This window comes from Diabrotica virgifera, chromosome 3 (assembly GCF_917563875.1).
Source record: "Diabrotica virgifera virgifera chromosome 3, PGI_DIABVI_V3a".
NCBI lineage: Eukaryota > Metazoa > Arthropoda > Insecta > Coleoptera > Chrysomelidae > Diabrotica > Diabrotica virgifera.
The window spans coordinates 78,283,722-78,298,281 of record NC_065445.1 but is presented as its reverse complement, the minus strand read 5'-3'; the positions used below and the strand labels follow the sequence as shown (position 1 = coordinate 78,298,281).

At 31.7% G+C, this 14,560-nt stretch overlaps 1 protein-coding gene across 1 annotated transcript; it reads left to right on the top strand.

Annotated features, from left to right (window-relative positions):
* The first annotated feature begins 2,875 nt into the window (after window positions 1–2,875).
* Window positions 2,876–13,742, top strand: LOC114335971 (28S ribosomal protein S31, mitochondrial). The gene is made up of 7 exons (XM_050645250.1): window positions 2,876–3,086; window positions 3,139–3,361; window positions 4,039–4,138; window positions 6,757–6,886; window positions 7,140–7,313; window positions 9,961–10,172; window positions 13,437–13,742. The coding sequence occupies exons 1-7, from the start codon at window positions 3,055–3,057 to the stop codon at window positions 13,703–13,705; spliced, it is 1,140 nt and encodes a 379-aa protein (XP_050501207.1). The 5' UTR covers window positions 2,876–3,054; the 3' UTR covers window positions 13,706–13,742.
* Window positions 13,743–14,560: the final 818 nt, after the last annotated feature.

Sequence of the window (14,560 nt, the reverse complement as noted above, 5' to 3'; positions counted from 1 at the left end):
TGAAATTTTAATTTAAATAAAGTATCCAATAAAATCGCTTGTGTGCAGTGTTGCCAGAGAAATTTTTGTAAATGCACCGGAATGACTGGAATAGTGACACAAAGTACTAAACCAACACATTTTGTACAAAAACTTAAAAAAACGTCGTTTAATATTATTTGAAGCAAATTTCTTATGTCACAAAATTTTAGGTTTTTACTTTAGGAGACTTTAGTATCAAAAGTTTGGTTGTTAATTGTATTAAATTGGTACAATTTTAACAACTCTGGCAACGCTGAATTGCCTGCCATACGTCCTGTCATTAAAAATCACGTGGTTTGGATTGCCTAATTAGCACTCCTAAATCTTCTTTTTTTTTTTCAATTAGTGGTCTGTAACTCCTATAATTTTTCCTTTGAGCCAAAAACACTCAAATAAAAATTCACCGTAATTTAGTTCTGCACAAAGTTATTTTTTTTTCCGATTTCCTTCAACAAAAATTTTACTCAGAAAATCCGAGTTTTCCCAAAAAATCTGCCATTTTCAATTAAAATTTTAGGGAAGTACCTAATTATTTATCAATAATTAAATAATTGAAGACATGAAAGATTTATTATAGTAGATTATACAGAGGGGCTAAATTATGGAATAAATTCATTTCTTTAAAACGGACGATTTTGGAGCAAAATCCCGAAAGAGGTCGATTTTTATTTTTAAATTACAATTTTTTGGCATATATTTCATACTAGTGACGTCATCCATCTGAGCGTGATGACGTAATCGATAATTTTGTTAATGGGAATAGGGGTCGTGTGGTAGGTCATTTGAAAGGGCGTTTAATTCTCTATTCAGTAATATAAACATTAATATCATTAGGTATTTATACAGGGTTGCCAAAAAAAAATTTTGAATTAAATTAATTGGCGCAAAAAGAAGAATGTATGTAATTTATTTAACTCAAAATACATTGTACTGCTGTCAGAAAATAGAAAAAAAGGTTTATTTCACAAATAAACATTTCTTTTCGCTTAAATTAAATCACAAACAGCCTCCCTCCTACCTATTGGCAGTTTGAACTTTTAATTTAAGCTAAAAGCAATGTTTATTTGCAAAATAAACATTTTTTTCTATTTTCTGACAGCAATAGAATGTATTTTGAGTTAAATAAATTACACGCATTCTTCTTCTTGCGTCAATTAATTTAATTCAAAATTTTTTTTGGCCTCCCTGTATAAATATTGATATTAATGTTTATAATACTGAATAGAGAATTGAACGCCTTTGTAAATGAGCTACAACACGAACCCATATTCCTATTTAAAAAAATAATTACGTCATCACGCTCGGATGGATGACGTCACTAGTTTGAAATATATGCCAAGAAATTTAATTTAAAAATAAAAATCGACCTGTTTCGGGATTTTTCTCTAAAATCGTCCATTTTAGAGAAAATGAATTTATTCCATAATTTAGCCCCTCTCTGTATATCAGGAGACCGGCGACAATCTAACCAATAGTTTAGCAATAATTAAAATGTTAATTAAAAAATTTCGGTCGAAATAATAACCAGAAAGATTATGATACACCAGAATAACTATGATTTTCATATAAAAAAGCACTATACCTATTCAACGTACCTTACAGGATTGAAATTGGACCATTTGAGCGGTCTCAGGAATGTTATAAAGAAACAATTTTTTGGCTTATAAACAAATAGAACCCCTCAGAAAATATTAGATTAAATTAAATTAAGTTAACGCTGTTCAAAAGAGCACGGCTTCTGTGTCCTTTTCGAAGAAAAACAAATTGAATTGCGAGGAGTGATTCCAGGTATAACCGGTCAAATTTGACCGGCATTTGCGACAGAGTTATAAACAACAGGATTTTAATCTTTGAACCATTAGATACCTTTTAATTCCGGTCCTCTTTGTACATACATACAAATTTTCATATCTTCAAGACACTCATAACAAAAAAGATTTATGTCACTGTCACCAAATTATTTAATTATTGATAAATAATTACTTCCCTCAAATTTTAGTTGAAAATTAAAGATTTTGTTTGGAAAACCCGAATTTTCCGAAGAAAATTTCCGTCGAAGGAAATTGGAATAAATTATCAATGTGCAGAATTAAATTACTGTCAATTTTTATGTGAGTGTTTTGGTTTAAAGTTAAAATTTTCGGAGTTATAGAGCAATAATAAAAAAAAAGATTTCGGAGCGCTAATTTGTTTATAAACAAAATAGCACACTTTCTGTGGACTTTGCACAGCTATATTACTAATATAGGAAATCTTAAGATTTCAGTATGTCCAGCAATAAAATAGCTGGTAATTAATTTTCCTTGTTTTTTACTAATTTTCCCAGATTATTACCTCACATCTTTCATTGAGTTGATGATTCATGTTGTGGACATTCTCAATTATTATATTTCTAATTTAATACTATTCTATCTAATTCCTCAAAACAAGCAAATTTCAATTAAACCCAGCTATATTATAATACCTTTTGATTTAGTTTTCCTTGCAAGAAATAAACAAAACACATCTAAACTAAACCTAACCTCGCTTTTGGCCATTCATTCATCTCCGTGTCAAATAATTTCGACAGTCGCCATATTGAAAGCGACTTGTTTTTGGTCGAAATTTGATTTAGAATCAGGGCCCAGGACATAGAGAAATGAGAAATAACAACTTGTTGTTATTTCTCTATGGCCCAGGACTTGTGCGTAGTCGGTTCAGTTCGGCTATTCCTATTCCGTTCCGTGGAACCTTAAGTTCGTTTTACGGCTACTGCTAGCGTGAATTTCTCGCCCGTGGAGCCTTAGCCTTAGGTTCTTTATGCCAAATTGCCAAAGAACTACATAGTAGAGACATGTTGGTTTGTAAAACCAGAATCACCAGAAGTCAGAAGCACAGTACATGACATGACAGATCCTGTCCTTTACTGTGGTCAGAAGTAGAAGAATAATAATATACAACCTCCAAATAGTGGTGAATGGAATTAAATTAATTAAAAAAATAAGTCTGAATTGCTTTAAATGTTGATTAATTAGTTTTTACATAAAATTAAAAATGAGTTTAAACAAATTAAACTTAATATGGAGGTATACATGTTGTATTTAAATTTCTAAAACATTAATTATAAATATCTTTTAGGCAAAATTCGTCCAAGAATAATTTATTATTTACAGTTTGTTATCAAAAGTATTCATATGCCTACAAAAGCACGGGGCCTAATAAAAAAGACAGTAGTTCGAGCAGTAGCAGTAGCAGCTCTAGTTCAGATAGTGATCTGGGTTTACCATCTAAACAAGACACAGAAAATAAAAATAAAGAAACTATCACCAAACTTAACAGTCTTTTACAACAATTAATTCAAGTAAGTTAGTACCCTTTCAGACTAAGACACTGGTGTCCGCCACCAGCAGCAAAGCATTGTTTATGACTACAGACGAGCCACTTTCGAGTGTCTGGCTGATTTTAGTGGCTCAACAGTGCTTTCCTGTGCAATTGAACACTGGTGGCGGACATCAGTGTCTTAGTGTGAAAGGGTACTTATTAGTGATGTAGCAAATATTCGTATTCGCATTCGCGAATGTTTGCACATTTTTCCATATTCGCATCCGTGAAATTTTTGCGAATATGAATTATCAGAAAAAAAATAATTTGAAGATAATATTAGGTTAATAAAAGCAAAATCTATTCATTGCTCATCTTTTTTTTTATTAAGAAAAGGTAACTTAACCTCGTATATACTTAGTCGTATTATTAGCCTTCACTTTATTTTATTATTTGGTATTATGTAATAAAATATAGCTTAAGATTTAGGTTGATTTACACTAAATATCAAATAAGTTCTCATTAGAAATTTAGAAAACATTACAAAAATGGAAACAAATTTAAAAAACTGAATATTCACATCCGCATTCGCAAATGTCGGTAGCAGATATTCACATTCGTATTCGCGAATGTTCAAAAAATGACATTCATTACATCACTAGTAGTTATTTAGGTACATTTTGAGTAAAATGTTGACAGTTTTTTTAACTATTTTAGAATGATGAGGTTGCTAAGAGTTCTAACTTAGTGTTGGCTAGACCAAAAAGTAAAAGGGTTCCAAAGGAAGAGAGACAGGCAAAAAAAGTAGAAAGTGTTGGTAAGTGTTAATGTAGATAAGAGATTATCATTCTAAGGAGGACATATTTTTAGATATATTGATTGACGTCAAGTTAGTTTGTTTTAACACCCTGGCTGCGTTTAGAGATACTTATAAACTTAAATTCAGTGCGTTACGAGACACATATGTCCTGTAGTGAACTTTTGTCACAGTGAGTTACAACAGCGTTATAAGAAGTCTATTTGTTTCGTAAAACTCAGCCAAGGTGTTAATTGTGCACATTTTTTCAATGATTCTCGTTTGAAAATCATTTTAAATTTTCTTATCATCAACATCATCCCCATGGATTAGCAGTATACAAATCAACTTTTTCAAAGGTTCATTTTGTGAAATTTAAGTACTACAGTGGAACCTTGATAAGTCAGATTAATCGGGTCAGCGGCCAATCTGAGTTACTGAAAATCCAGGTTATCCGGAAAATATGGTAAACATTAATACAAAACTGTATACTTACAAGTAAATCCGTTATAATTGCGAAAATATGAAATACATATTGACCATACATACATCTAAATTACATACAGTTGTATACAGTATTATTCATTTCTTGGTAAAAAAACTGTCAAACTGAACAAATGTTTGTTTTGTCTCATGAAAATCGATCCGGGTTTAACTGGACTTCCGGGTTATCAGCGGCCAACTTATAGGGGTTCCACTGTAATTGATTTGGTACTCCTAGCCCTTTCATTGTACTTATCATTTCTCTTCTATTTAAAGAGTCATAGGCTGCATTGTAGTTTATAAATATGTAGTGAGTATTTATGCCATATTCCAGTGTTTTTTCTAAATTATGTCTCAGGGTTGCAGTCTGATGAATTGGCGATTTACCACCTCTGAAACCAGCATGGTATTTTCCTATTATTTGGTTTGGATATGGTGTCATATGCTGCATTTATAAGCGTAATTCTTTTGTGGTTAGAGCATTCAAAGATATCTTCTTTTTCGTGTTTGGTGCAAAGTATTCCAATGTTCCAATCAATGGGGAGGGATTTCTGTGTCCATATTTCTTTTACGAGCTGCTGAAGTGCCGTTATGGTATCGTGGCCACTTTCTTTATGTAGTTCAGCTAGGAGATGATCTATTTTGGATTTTTGATGATTTGTTTCTGGCTATTTCTCTTCTTCAGGGGCAGGTAAAAAAAAGAAGCTATCCAGTGCATCCTAGAATGTCATAGACATTTACTTAAAATCTATACAACACACAATAGACAAAGGACAAACAGTTTAGAATAATTAATTGGGGCTACATTATTGGCAATGCCAGGAGATGAAGCTAGGACAAATAATCCCTGGACAAATAATCCTGGACAAAAAATCCCCACAATACATTCTCCACAAATAATCCCTGGACAAATAATCCCAGGACAAAAATCCCCACAAAAAATCCTGGACAAATAATCCCACAAATTGTTTTGGACAAAATATCCCCACAAAAAATCCCCAAGAAATATTTGCTGCCGAATAGTTCTCTAAAAGTTTTCCCGTGAATGCAATCAACGTAATTGTTTTTCAGCCTCAGTGCATTAGAATTATAGAAATCGCCATGAAACCTCTTTTCGGCATGAAAATAATGATTAGCAATTAAAATTAAGCATGAATTTTAATTTCGATTATCAAATTTCAAATTCCAATTGTGAGTTTTTGGGCTGTGGGAATCATATTGTAATTATTCGCTTAAATCTTTTGCTCACTCTGCTTTGAATAACTCTGTTCAAAACATTGCTTATTCGTGATGGTAACTGCTGGTCCTGAAAACGATAATCTTTATTGACATTAAAGTAAAAAACCTGTTCCATTTTGTCAAATTTAACGTCAAAAATATTTAGTCATCATCATCATCTTCAATGGCGTTATAACTCTTCGAGAGTCTTTGCCGTGTTTACTATTGCCTTCCATGTGTGTCGGTCATGTGCCACTTCTTCCCACTGTTTCACTCCCATTTTCTCCAGCTCTTTTCTGACTGCATCTTTTCAAAGGCCTCCTACATACCTTCTCCTATCTTGCCTCTCCCCGAGCAGCTATGTCTGGTTTGATTTTTGGATAAATTTTTAAACCTTTTTTATGGATATCGAATAGTAGTGCCCATAAATTTGTTCCCAAAAGCACCAAAAAGTCAAAATAATCGAAAAACTTTGTATAACTTTCCTTGCGATGCACGGTTCTGGCATTGGAATTGAAATTAGTGGAAATTTCAATTGTTTTGATACATACAAAATCTTATACTGATATATCTGCTCTCATGCACTGAGGCTGAAAAACATTTGCATCAATTGCATTCACGGACAAACTTTTAGAGAATTATTCGGCAGCAAATATTCCTTGGGGATTTTTTGTGGGGATATTTTGTCCAAAAAAAAATTTGTGTGGATTATTTGTCCGGAATTTTTTGTAGGGATTTTTTGTCTGGGGATTTTTTTTCTGTGGATTTTTTGTCCAGGAATAATTTGTAGGGATTTTTTGTCCGGACCCCCAGGAGATATAATGATTCCAAGCAATTTTAGTTTTGTCTTAAAGTCCGAAGGAGTATACCTATTCATTTTGTAGAAGACAGTGTTATAGAACAGATATTTGTCATATAATTAATTCATATTTTTTCAGAAACCAAATTGGTAAATGCAGTGTCAGACGTGGCAAAGGATATAGGTGGTGATACAAAACAAACTGAATCAGAATTACTATCTAAACTCTTGGGCCCCGGTGATAGCACACCATCTTCTAAAAGTTTAAAGTAAGATGTAGTTTTAAAATTTTACTCTTGAAATTAAAACATTTTTTCTTTATATTGTTAAAATATTGTTTAGGTGGGGCATCTAAGCATTTTAAATATTTTATAAGAAAAATATCACATTCTTTTCGAAATATGTATGTGAAGTAGCAATTGTCATATTTACATATTATAATTTTATACATATTATGTGTAAAATTCTGTTTTTCAATTATTTATTTATTTATGTTTGTTATTTATTTATTGATATTTTTAGTGATATTGTCAAAGGCATGAAAATTGACAGAGAGGTAAAATCAGCTGAAAAATCTAGGGCTGAACAAATTAGGAATATCCTGCAAAATATGCAAGCAAAACAACGGCAAGATCCTAGGAAACCTATGTCCCAAGGGAGGAAACCACAGCAACAATTTAAACCCAAACAAGAAATGTATGTATTTTTTAGCTTTTAATGCTGGTCTTACAAACAACAAATGTATTGCTGAATAGTCATTCGTTGAATAACATTTATAGTCGATTTTATTTTTGTTGTGTTTCAATACAGTTTTGATAATTTAAAGTTAAATTGACGAATTTTCTTTGTGATAGATATTTAAAGCGAGATTAACTTGCCAATTTATTCGAAGAGTAAATATTTATTTGATAAATAAATTAGTCTTATTTGACGTTGGTTAAAAGTAGATGTGTCAGTTTTATTGGTCGAATAAATTTATTCATTGAATAAACCACTATTCGTCGTAGTTTTAGACTTTTGGATCATGTTTATTTCATGACTGATAAGTAAAGCTCGGATTTATAGGCAACAAAAATTGAAGAAAAAGGCGCCTATATAGGCAAAGATTTTTATTAAAAAAGGCAGGAATATTAACATTTAGGCAAAATATAGGCAATAAAGGAATATAACTTATTATTTATTGTACAAAGTGAATTAACGTAATATTAACTTAAGGCAGGTATATTTATTGTAACCACTTAAAATTTTATCATTAATAGAAACAACTAAATGTTTTTCAATATTTTCGGTCTTAAAAATATGTCTTCGATCATTTAAAATAATTTGTACATTGAAAACGAACGTTCGACATCGACAGATGTAATTGGAGCATATTTCAGAGCGGATAATAAATCTGGCATAATTTGTAATTCCTCGGAAAATGTCCCATTCAAAACTTTAGCAACATTAGATAAAAACGAAAAACCTTCATTCTTGTCGAAAACATATTTAATTTTTTTTTAAATTGATTGACCGTTACTTCCTGGTGCCGATTTAATTTTCGTCTTTAAATTATCTATTAATTTTACTGACTCACATAAATTTATCTCTTGTTTTTCTAATAAGGTAATTGTTGTAACTATTAATTTATAATTGTCATTGATATAAGCGAGTTCCTGTTTCAATTTGGGATGTTTTAATATTTTTTTTGCTTCTCGAATGGCTTCGGAAATATCATCATCAAATTCTGACATAACTAATTCTATTTCATTGCAGTGTTCAAAGTAAAAAAACTGCTTCGAGCCAGGTTCCCCACCTTGTAATTACTGGTTTAGGTGGCAAAGGGACACCGGGAAGTCTTTCTTTATATATTTGCACCCTCAACGGAGCCTTTACAAAAACTTTTTTCATAAAATTTATAAAATTATTTACCAACGGAAACAAATTTCTTATTTCTTCAGCAATTCTATTTACCCCGTGGGCTACACAAGTGCAATGAATTAAATTAGGATAAAAAATCTTTAAATTAACAGCAGCTTTTAACATATATGCCGCAGCATTGAAAGCATTAAAACTATTTTATTCACTAGTATAGGGTTGGATAAAAAGAGGTTTGTTAAACTATCTTGTATAAATCGACTTATTGTTAAATTGTTTGTTTTTTCCAATTCTTTAACGGCAACTAAATAAGGTTTTCTCGCAAAGTTTTCGTTCAAAATTCCAATCATTAAATTAGCTATATACCTGCCGCATACATCTGTCGTTTCATCCACGATAATATACAAAAAATTACCCTCTAACTCCCGCTTAATTCTTGAAATACATTCCACATACCATTTTTCCACAGTATGTTTTCTCAATGTACTCTCGTCCGGTAAGGATTTATTAAGATATTTTTCGAAAAAGCATTTAAAACTAGGGTTATTAACTTTATATAGAGAAATGTTGGATGCAATCATCATCTGGCATAAATCAAATTTAAATGCGTCTTCCTCCTTTTTTTTTGAACTGCTTAAACTATCCCGCAGAGATATTTGGGCTAACTTAGAGGAATTAAATTTTTCCAAATTACGTTTATGAAGTGGGGTTCCACAATGCTGGTCAATAAAGTACTTTTTTCTACTTCAAATCTGAGAATTAAAAAAAAATAATTAGAATTCTAAAACCGCTTTAGAATTTAGTTATGTTGTGGGACGAGAAAAAAAGAGAAAAAATAAAACTTACCGATTTGCCGCATGGTTTACAAAATGCTCCATCTCCTTCTAGAGAAAGTTCCGAATAAGGTGCGATCCATAGCCTTAATTTAGATGTCATCTTTTCACACAAATGTCTAAAACGTTTTAAAACGTGTTCTTTGTTTTTCGGTATACGCAACAAAACTAAACTAGGATATAGCAATTTGTGACTAAACTCTGATACAGTAACCGACTGTACAACTGATAATAAACTAATAAAGCTTAGGGATTTCCAAATAGTTAACCCTCAAGTCTCGATCAGGTACATTTTCCTAGAAATCTGTTATATAAACAAACCATTGATATTTTATTATTGACCCAAAATTTTATTATAGAATGGTTTAGTAATAGAATAATATCATGGGTAGCACCATGAAATTTTAAAAAAGGCACAAATAGGCGGAATTTACGAAAAAAGGCAAAAAGTGCAAAAAACAATTATAATAGGCAAAATAGACAAAAAAAGGCATTTTGCCTATAATCCGAGCTTTACTGATAAGTCTAGCTGTAAAGGCTCTGTTGTAAATTTTCAGTTATCATTGATGTAGATCCAACTTCTCTAAGATTCATTTTTGGAAATATTTGTTTTTCTTACTCTTACAAAAACATTAATTATTTTTTGTTTACAGGGTGGTACAAAAAATCGACCTCTTTGGTAGTAAGCCTCTAGGTATCTTTACCAACAAGGACATGCAAGAGAATGAAACAAATACTTGGCAGAAGTTATATGAACGGGATTTAAAACTAGCCACCACACATCCCCCATCAAATTATTTCCAGCAAATGATTTTGTGGACAGAGCAAGGAAAGCTTTGGAAGTTTCCCATAGACAATGAACAAGGTACTAAAAGTCACTACAAAGAATTTTTTTCTACTACAACGTTTTCCTCAAATATCTTAACTTTTGAACTCGAGAATACGACAATTTCTTCAATTGTCTTCTTCTTGCAGTACCGTCTCCTATCGGAGGTTGGCTACCATCACAGCAATCTTAACTTTGTTGGCTGCAGCTCTGAACAACTGTATTGAACTGCACCCATACCACTCCCTTAAATTTCGCAACCAGGAAATCCTCCTACGTCCCACATTTCTCTTTCCCGAGATTTTTCCTTGGATTATGAGTAAGCAGAGAGTACTTTTCTCTTCTCATTATGTGGCCCTAGATACTCCAGTTTTTTCGTTTGTATGGTTTTTATGACTTCGCATTCCTTCAGCAAAACATCTTGATTTGTTACTCTTTCTGTCCATGTTATTTTCCACATTCTTCTGTAACACCACATCTCGAATGCCTCAATGTTTTTGATGTTTATCTTTTTCAGAGTCCAAGCTTCCATGCCGTACAGTAGAACGGAGAAAACATAGCACCTTAACATTCTCGTTCTTAAGTTTGTATTTATGTCCCGGCTGCATAGGAACTTTTTCATTTTGACAAACGATTGTCTCGCTATCTCAATTCGCCTCTTGATTTCTCTTGTCTGGTCATTAGTATCAGTGAAACAAACCCCTAAATATTTGTAGGACGTAACTCTTTCAACTGGCTGATTATTTATGGTTAAATTCATATTGGTGTATAGCTTCTTTGTAACAATCATGAATTTAGTCTTTTTGATGTTCAGTTTTAGACCAATTGTCATATTGTGTTAATAATCAATATTATAAAAATCGTTCAAAGTATCTATCACAGTATGTTTCATCCCTCGATTTAATGGTATAGTTTTTCCATTATTCATTACTATTCACTTTCATTATTCACTTTTTCACAATATTTTTCCCCAACACGAATCTACCTTATCGGCAGAGTCTACGAGAAGTGTACGGTAAATTGAAGCTGTAATTACAAAGAAACAAATATGTATGTCTTTGTACTCACTTTATCACGGGATCTGGATTTTAATGCATGTTTTTTTATAATTCTCGTATCAAGTTACGCGTGAAGTTAGTCGTATTGATGACAGTTGGGGAAACGTCCGCGACCCATCTTCAACCACTAACCCGCGATTTTCTTGTCTTTCACATTTAAAATGATTTATTTATTAGGATTAAAATGACTTAAACGCTATGAGGACTTCTTTTACATACTTCGTTTTCGAGGAGGACTCAATGTATTTTTAACCAATTCATCAGCAGAATCAGAATCACGTATAGATACGGTCGTTATACAAATAAAAATGTATACAGTGCGTCGATAAAGTGACGCATAAATTCATTATTTCGTAAACCGGCGACTTTAACGAAAAATCCCGAAACAGGTCGAGATTTATTTTTAAATTACAATTTTTTTGGCATATATATCATACTAGTGACATCATCCATCTGGGCTTGATGACGTAATCGGTGATTTTTTTAAATAAGAATAGGGAACATGTGATAGCTCATTTGAAAGGGTATTCAATTCTCTATTTATTAGTATAAACATTAACATAATTATTTATACAGGGTGTTCAAAAAAATATTAAATTAAATTAATTGAGACAAAAAGAAGAATGTATGTAATTTATTTAATTGAAAATACGTTTTACTATTGTCAGAAAATAGGCAAACGTGTTTATTGGACAAATAAATATTGCTTTTCGCTTAAATTCAATGTTAGAGCTGCCACCCACCTGCCTCTTGGAAATTTGAACATTTCGTTTAAGCGAAAATCAATGCTTATTTTTTAAATAAAACATTTTTATGTTTTCTGGCAGCAGTTAAAGGTATTTAGAATTAAACAAATTACATACATTCATCTTTTTGTGTCAATTAATTTAATTTAAGACATTTTTTTGGACACCCTGTATAAATAATTATGTTGCTGTTGATATTACTGAATAGATAATTAAATATCCTTTCAAATGAGCTATTACACGACCCCTATTCTCATTTAAAAAAATCATCGATAACGTCATCACGCCCAGATGAATGAAGTCATTAGTATGATATACATGTCAAAAAATCGTAACTGTTGCTTGCATGTACGCATGCATTATTCATTAATTTTCTAAATCGGATTATTTTTTCACTTACTATGTATTTAGTGATTACAATAATTTATTTACTATGCAATAAACACTAATAGTTGAGAAAAGAAAAAAATAATAAAGTGTCATAATTATACTGTTATAGGCAAACGTGTTTATTGGACAAATAAATATTGCTTTTCGCTTAAATTCAATGTTAGAGCTGCCACCCACCTGCCTCTTGGAAATTTGAACATTTCGTTTAAGCGAAAATCAATGCTTATTTTTTAAATAAAACATTTTTATGTTTTCTGGCAGCAGTTAAAGGTATTCAGAATTAAACAAATTACATACATTCATCTTTTTGTGTCAATTAATTTAATTTAAGAAATTTTTTTGGACACCCTGTATAAATAATTATGTTGCTGTTGATATTACTGAATAGATAATTAAATACCCTTTCAAATGAGCTATTACACGACCCCTATTCTCATTTAAAAAAATCATCGATAACGTCATCACGCCCAGATGAATGAAGTCATTAGTATGATATACATGTCAAAAAATCGTAACTGTTGCTTGCATGTACGCATGCATTATTCATTAATTTTCTAAATCGGATTATTTTTTCACTTACTATGTATTTAGTGATTACAATAATTTATTTACTATGCAATAAACACTAATAGTTGAGAAAAGAAAAAAATAATAAAGTGTCATAATTATACTGTTACTTATCGGAACGAGTAGACTCATTTGGAACATCTTTAACAATTATCTGTTAAGTTTATCGTTGTTTACATGCCCTGCATCGCTTATTGAATTAAACTTTAGATATTTTTAAATATCTTAAGGCCCCAGGTCATAAAATGAGTACCTTGGGTAGAACCAAGGCTAATAATAGTCGGTTGAAGAGTAACACTGGCCCTGTTACCTTTCCTGTACACCATAGGCCCAAGAGATAGCAGACTACCAGATAATCTCAAAGCCGCGTTAGCGGTATAAAACGAGAGATTATTATTATCTTTGCAAACTGTTGATTAATTTTTCTATTTCACTATGTTTACTGTTCGAAGCAGATTAGATTAATTAAATATAGAGTCTGTTAAAATTTGGTCTCTGTTAAAACTTTACTCGATAACCTCAAATTTTTTTTATGATTTTAGGTTTAGAAGAAGAAAAGAAAGTAGATTTCTCAAAACATATATTCCTTGAAGAGCATTTGGAACCGTGGTGTCCCCAAAAAGGACCGATAAGACATTTTATGGAGTTAGTTTGTGTTGGTCTTTCAAAAAATCCATATCTAACTGTAGAAGCTAAAATTGAACATATAGACTGGTACAAAAATTATTTTGAAGAGAAGAAGAAACTGTTACAAGAAGTTGGAGCCATTCCGACTGAAGATCATGGTCAAAAACAAAAACATATTGAATAATAGATGTATTAACTGAATAAAATATATATGTTCTTTAGTTTTCGTTTGATATTGTGTTAACATTATTACTAATACATATTAGTAGGACTGTGTAGGTCGTAGGTGATAAGTTTCTATATGTAATAGATAATACTGTAATTTTCTATATGTAATACTGTAATATTGGCCGCTTGTAAATGTCTTCAGATAAGGTCTGCTTCTGATACCTCCTCATGGCAAAAGTCACAAAATGTTGAAACATCTAATTTGAACTGTTCACTGTTCGTAAAAAGCAAAGTGTGTCTGCATAACCTCGAACAATGAAGCCACGTCATGAATGGACTTTGATCTGATTTCAAGTTCAATATTGAATAGTTCAAAATATATTGAAGTTCGGCTCGAAGTGCGAGTCCTGAATTCGTTTTTTGGTAGGAATGTCGTCGTCCTCATATTTTTTCGTGGCAATATCTATTCTATTCAGCTATAATATGACCACGTTTTTTTCAATATAAAGTGCACCTATTTTCGTGGCTGATTGATCAACGGTTATGCCTTTACTTTGCAATTCAATCCGACACAAATTTATTTCTCTTAATACATGATTCCAAAATAAAATATAACAAAAAAATGTGAAATTACACACATCGGGCATATGGTTATGTGCAGCACCTCTGGTGTCTAAATTTTCTTATTGCTATAATTCGTCAATTGCAGCAACAAACTATCAAAATGTTCTGCCAGTACTTTAATTGCAGCACGGTGAGCACTTCAACGCATTGTGGAAAGTCATGTAACAGATGATTTGCTGTGTTTAATAAGCACTTCCCAGCAGCTAGTGGTAGCAGAAAAAAAATTAAAAATTGCCTCTACAGTTCC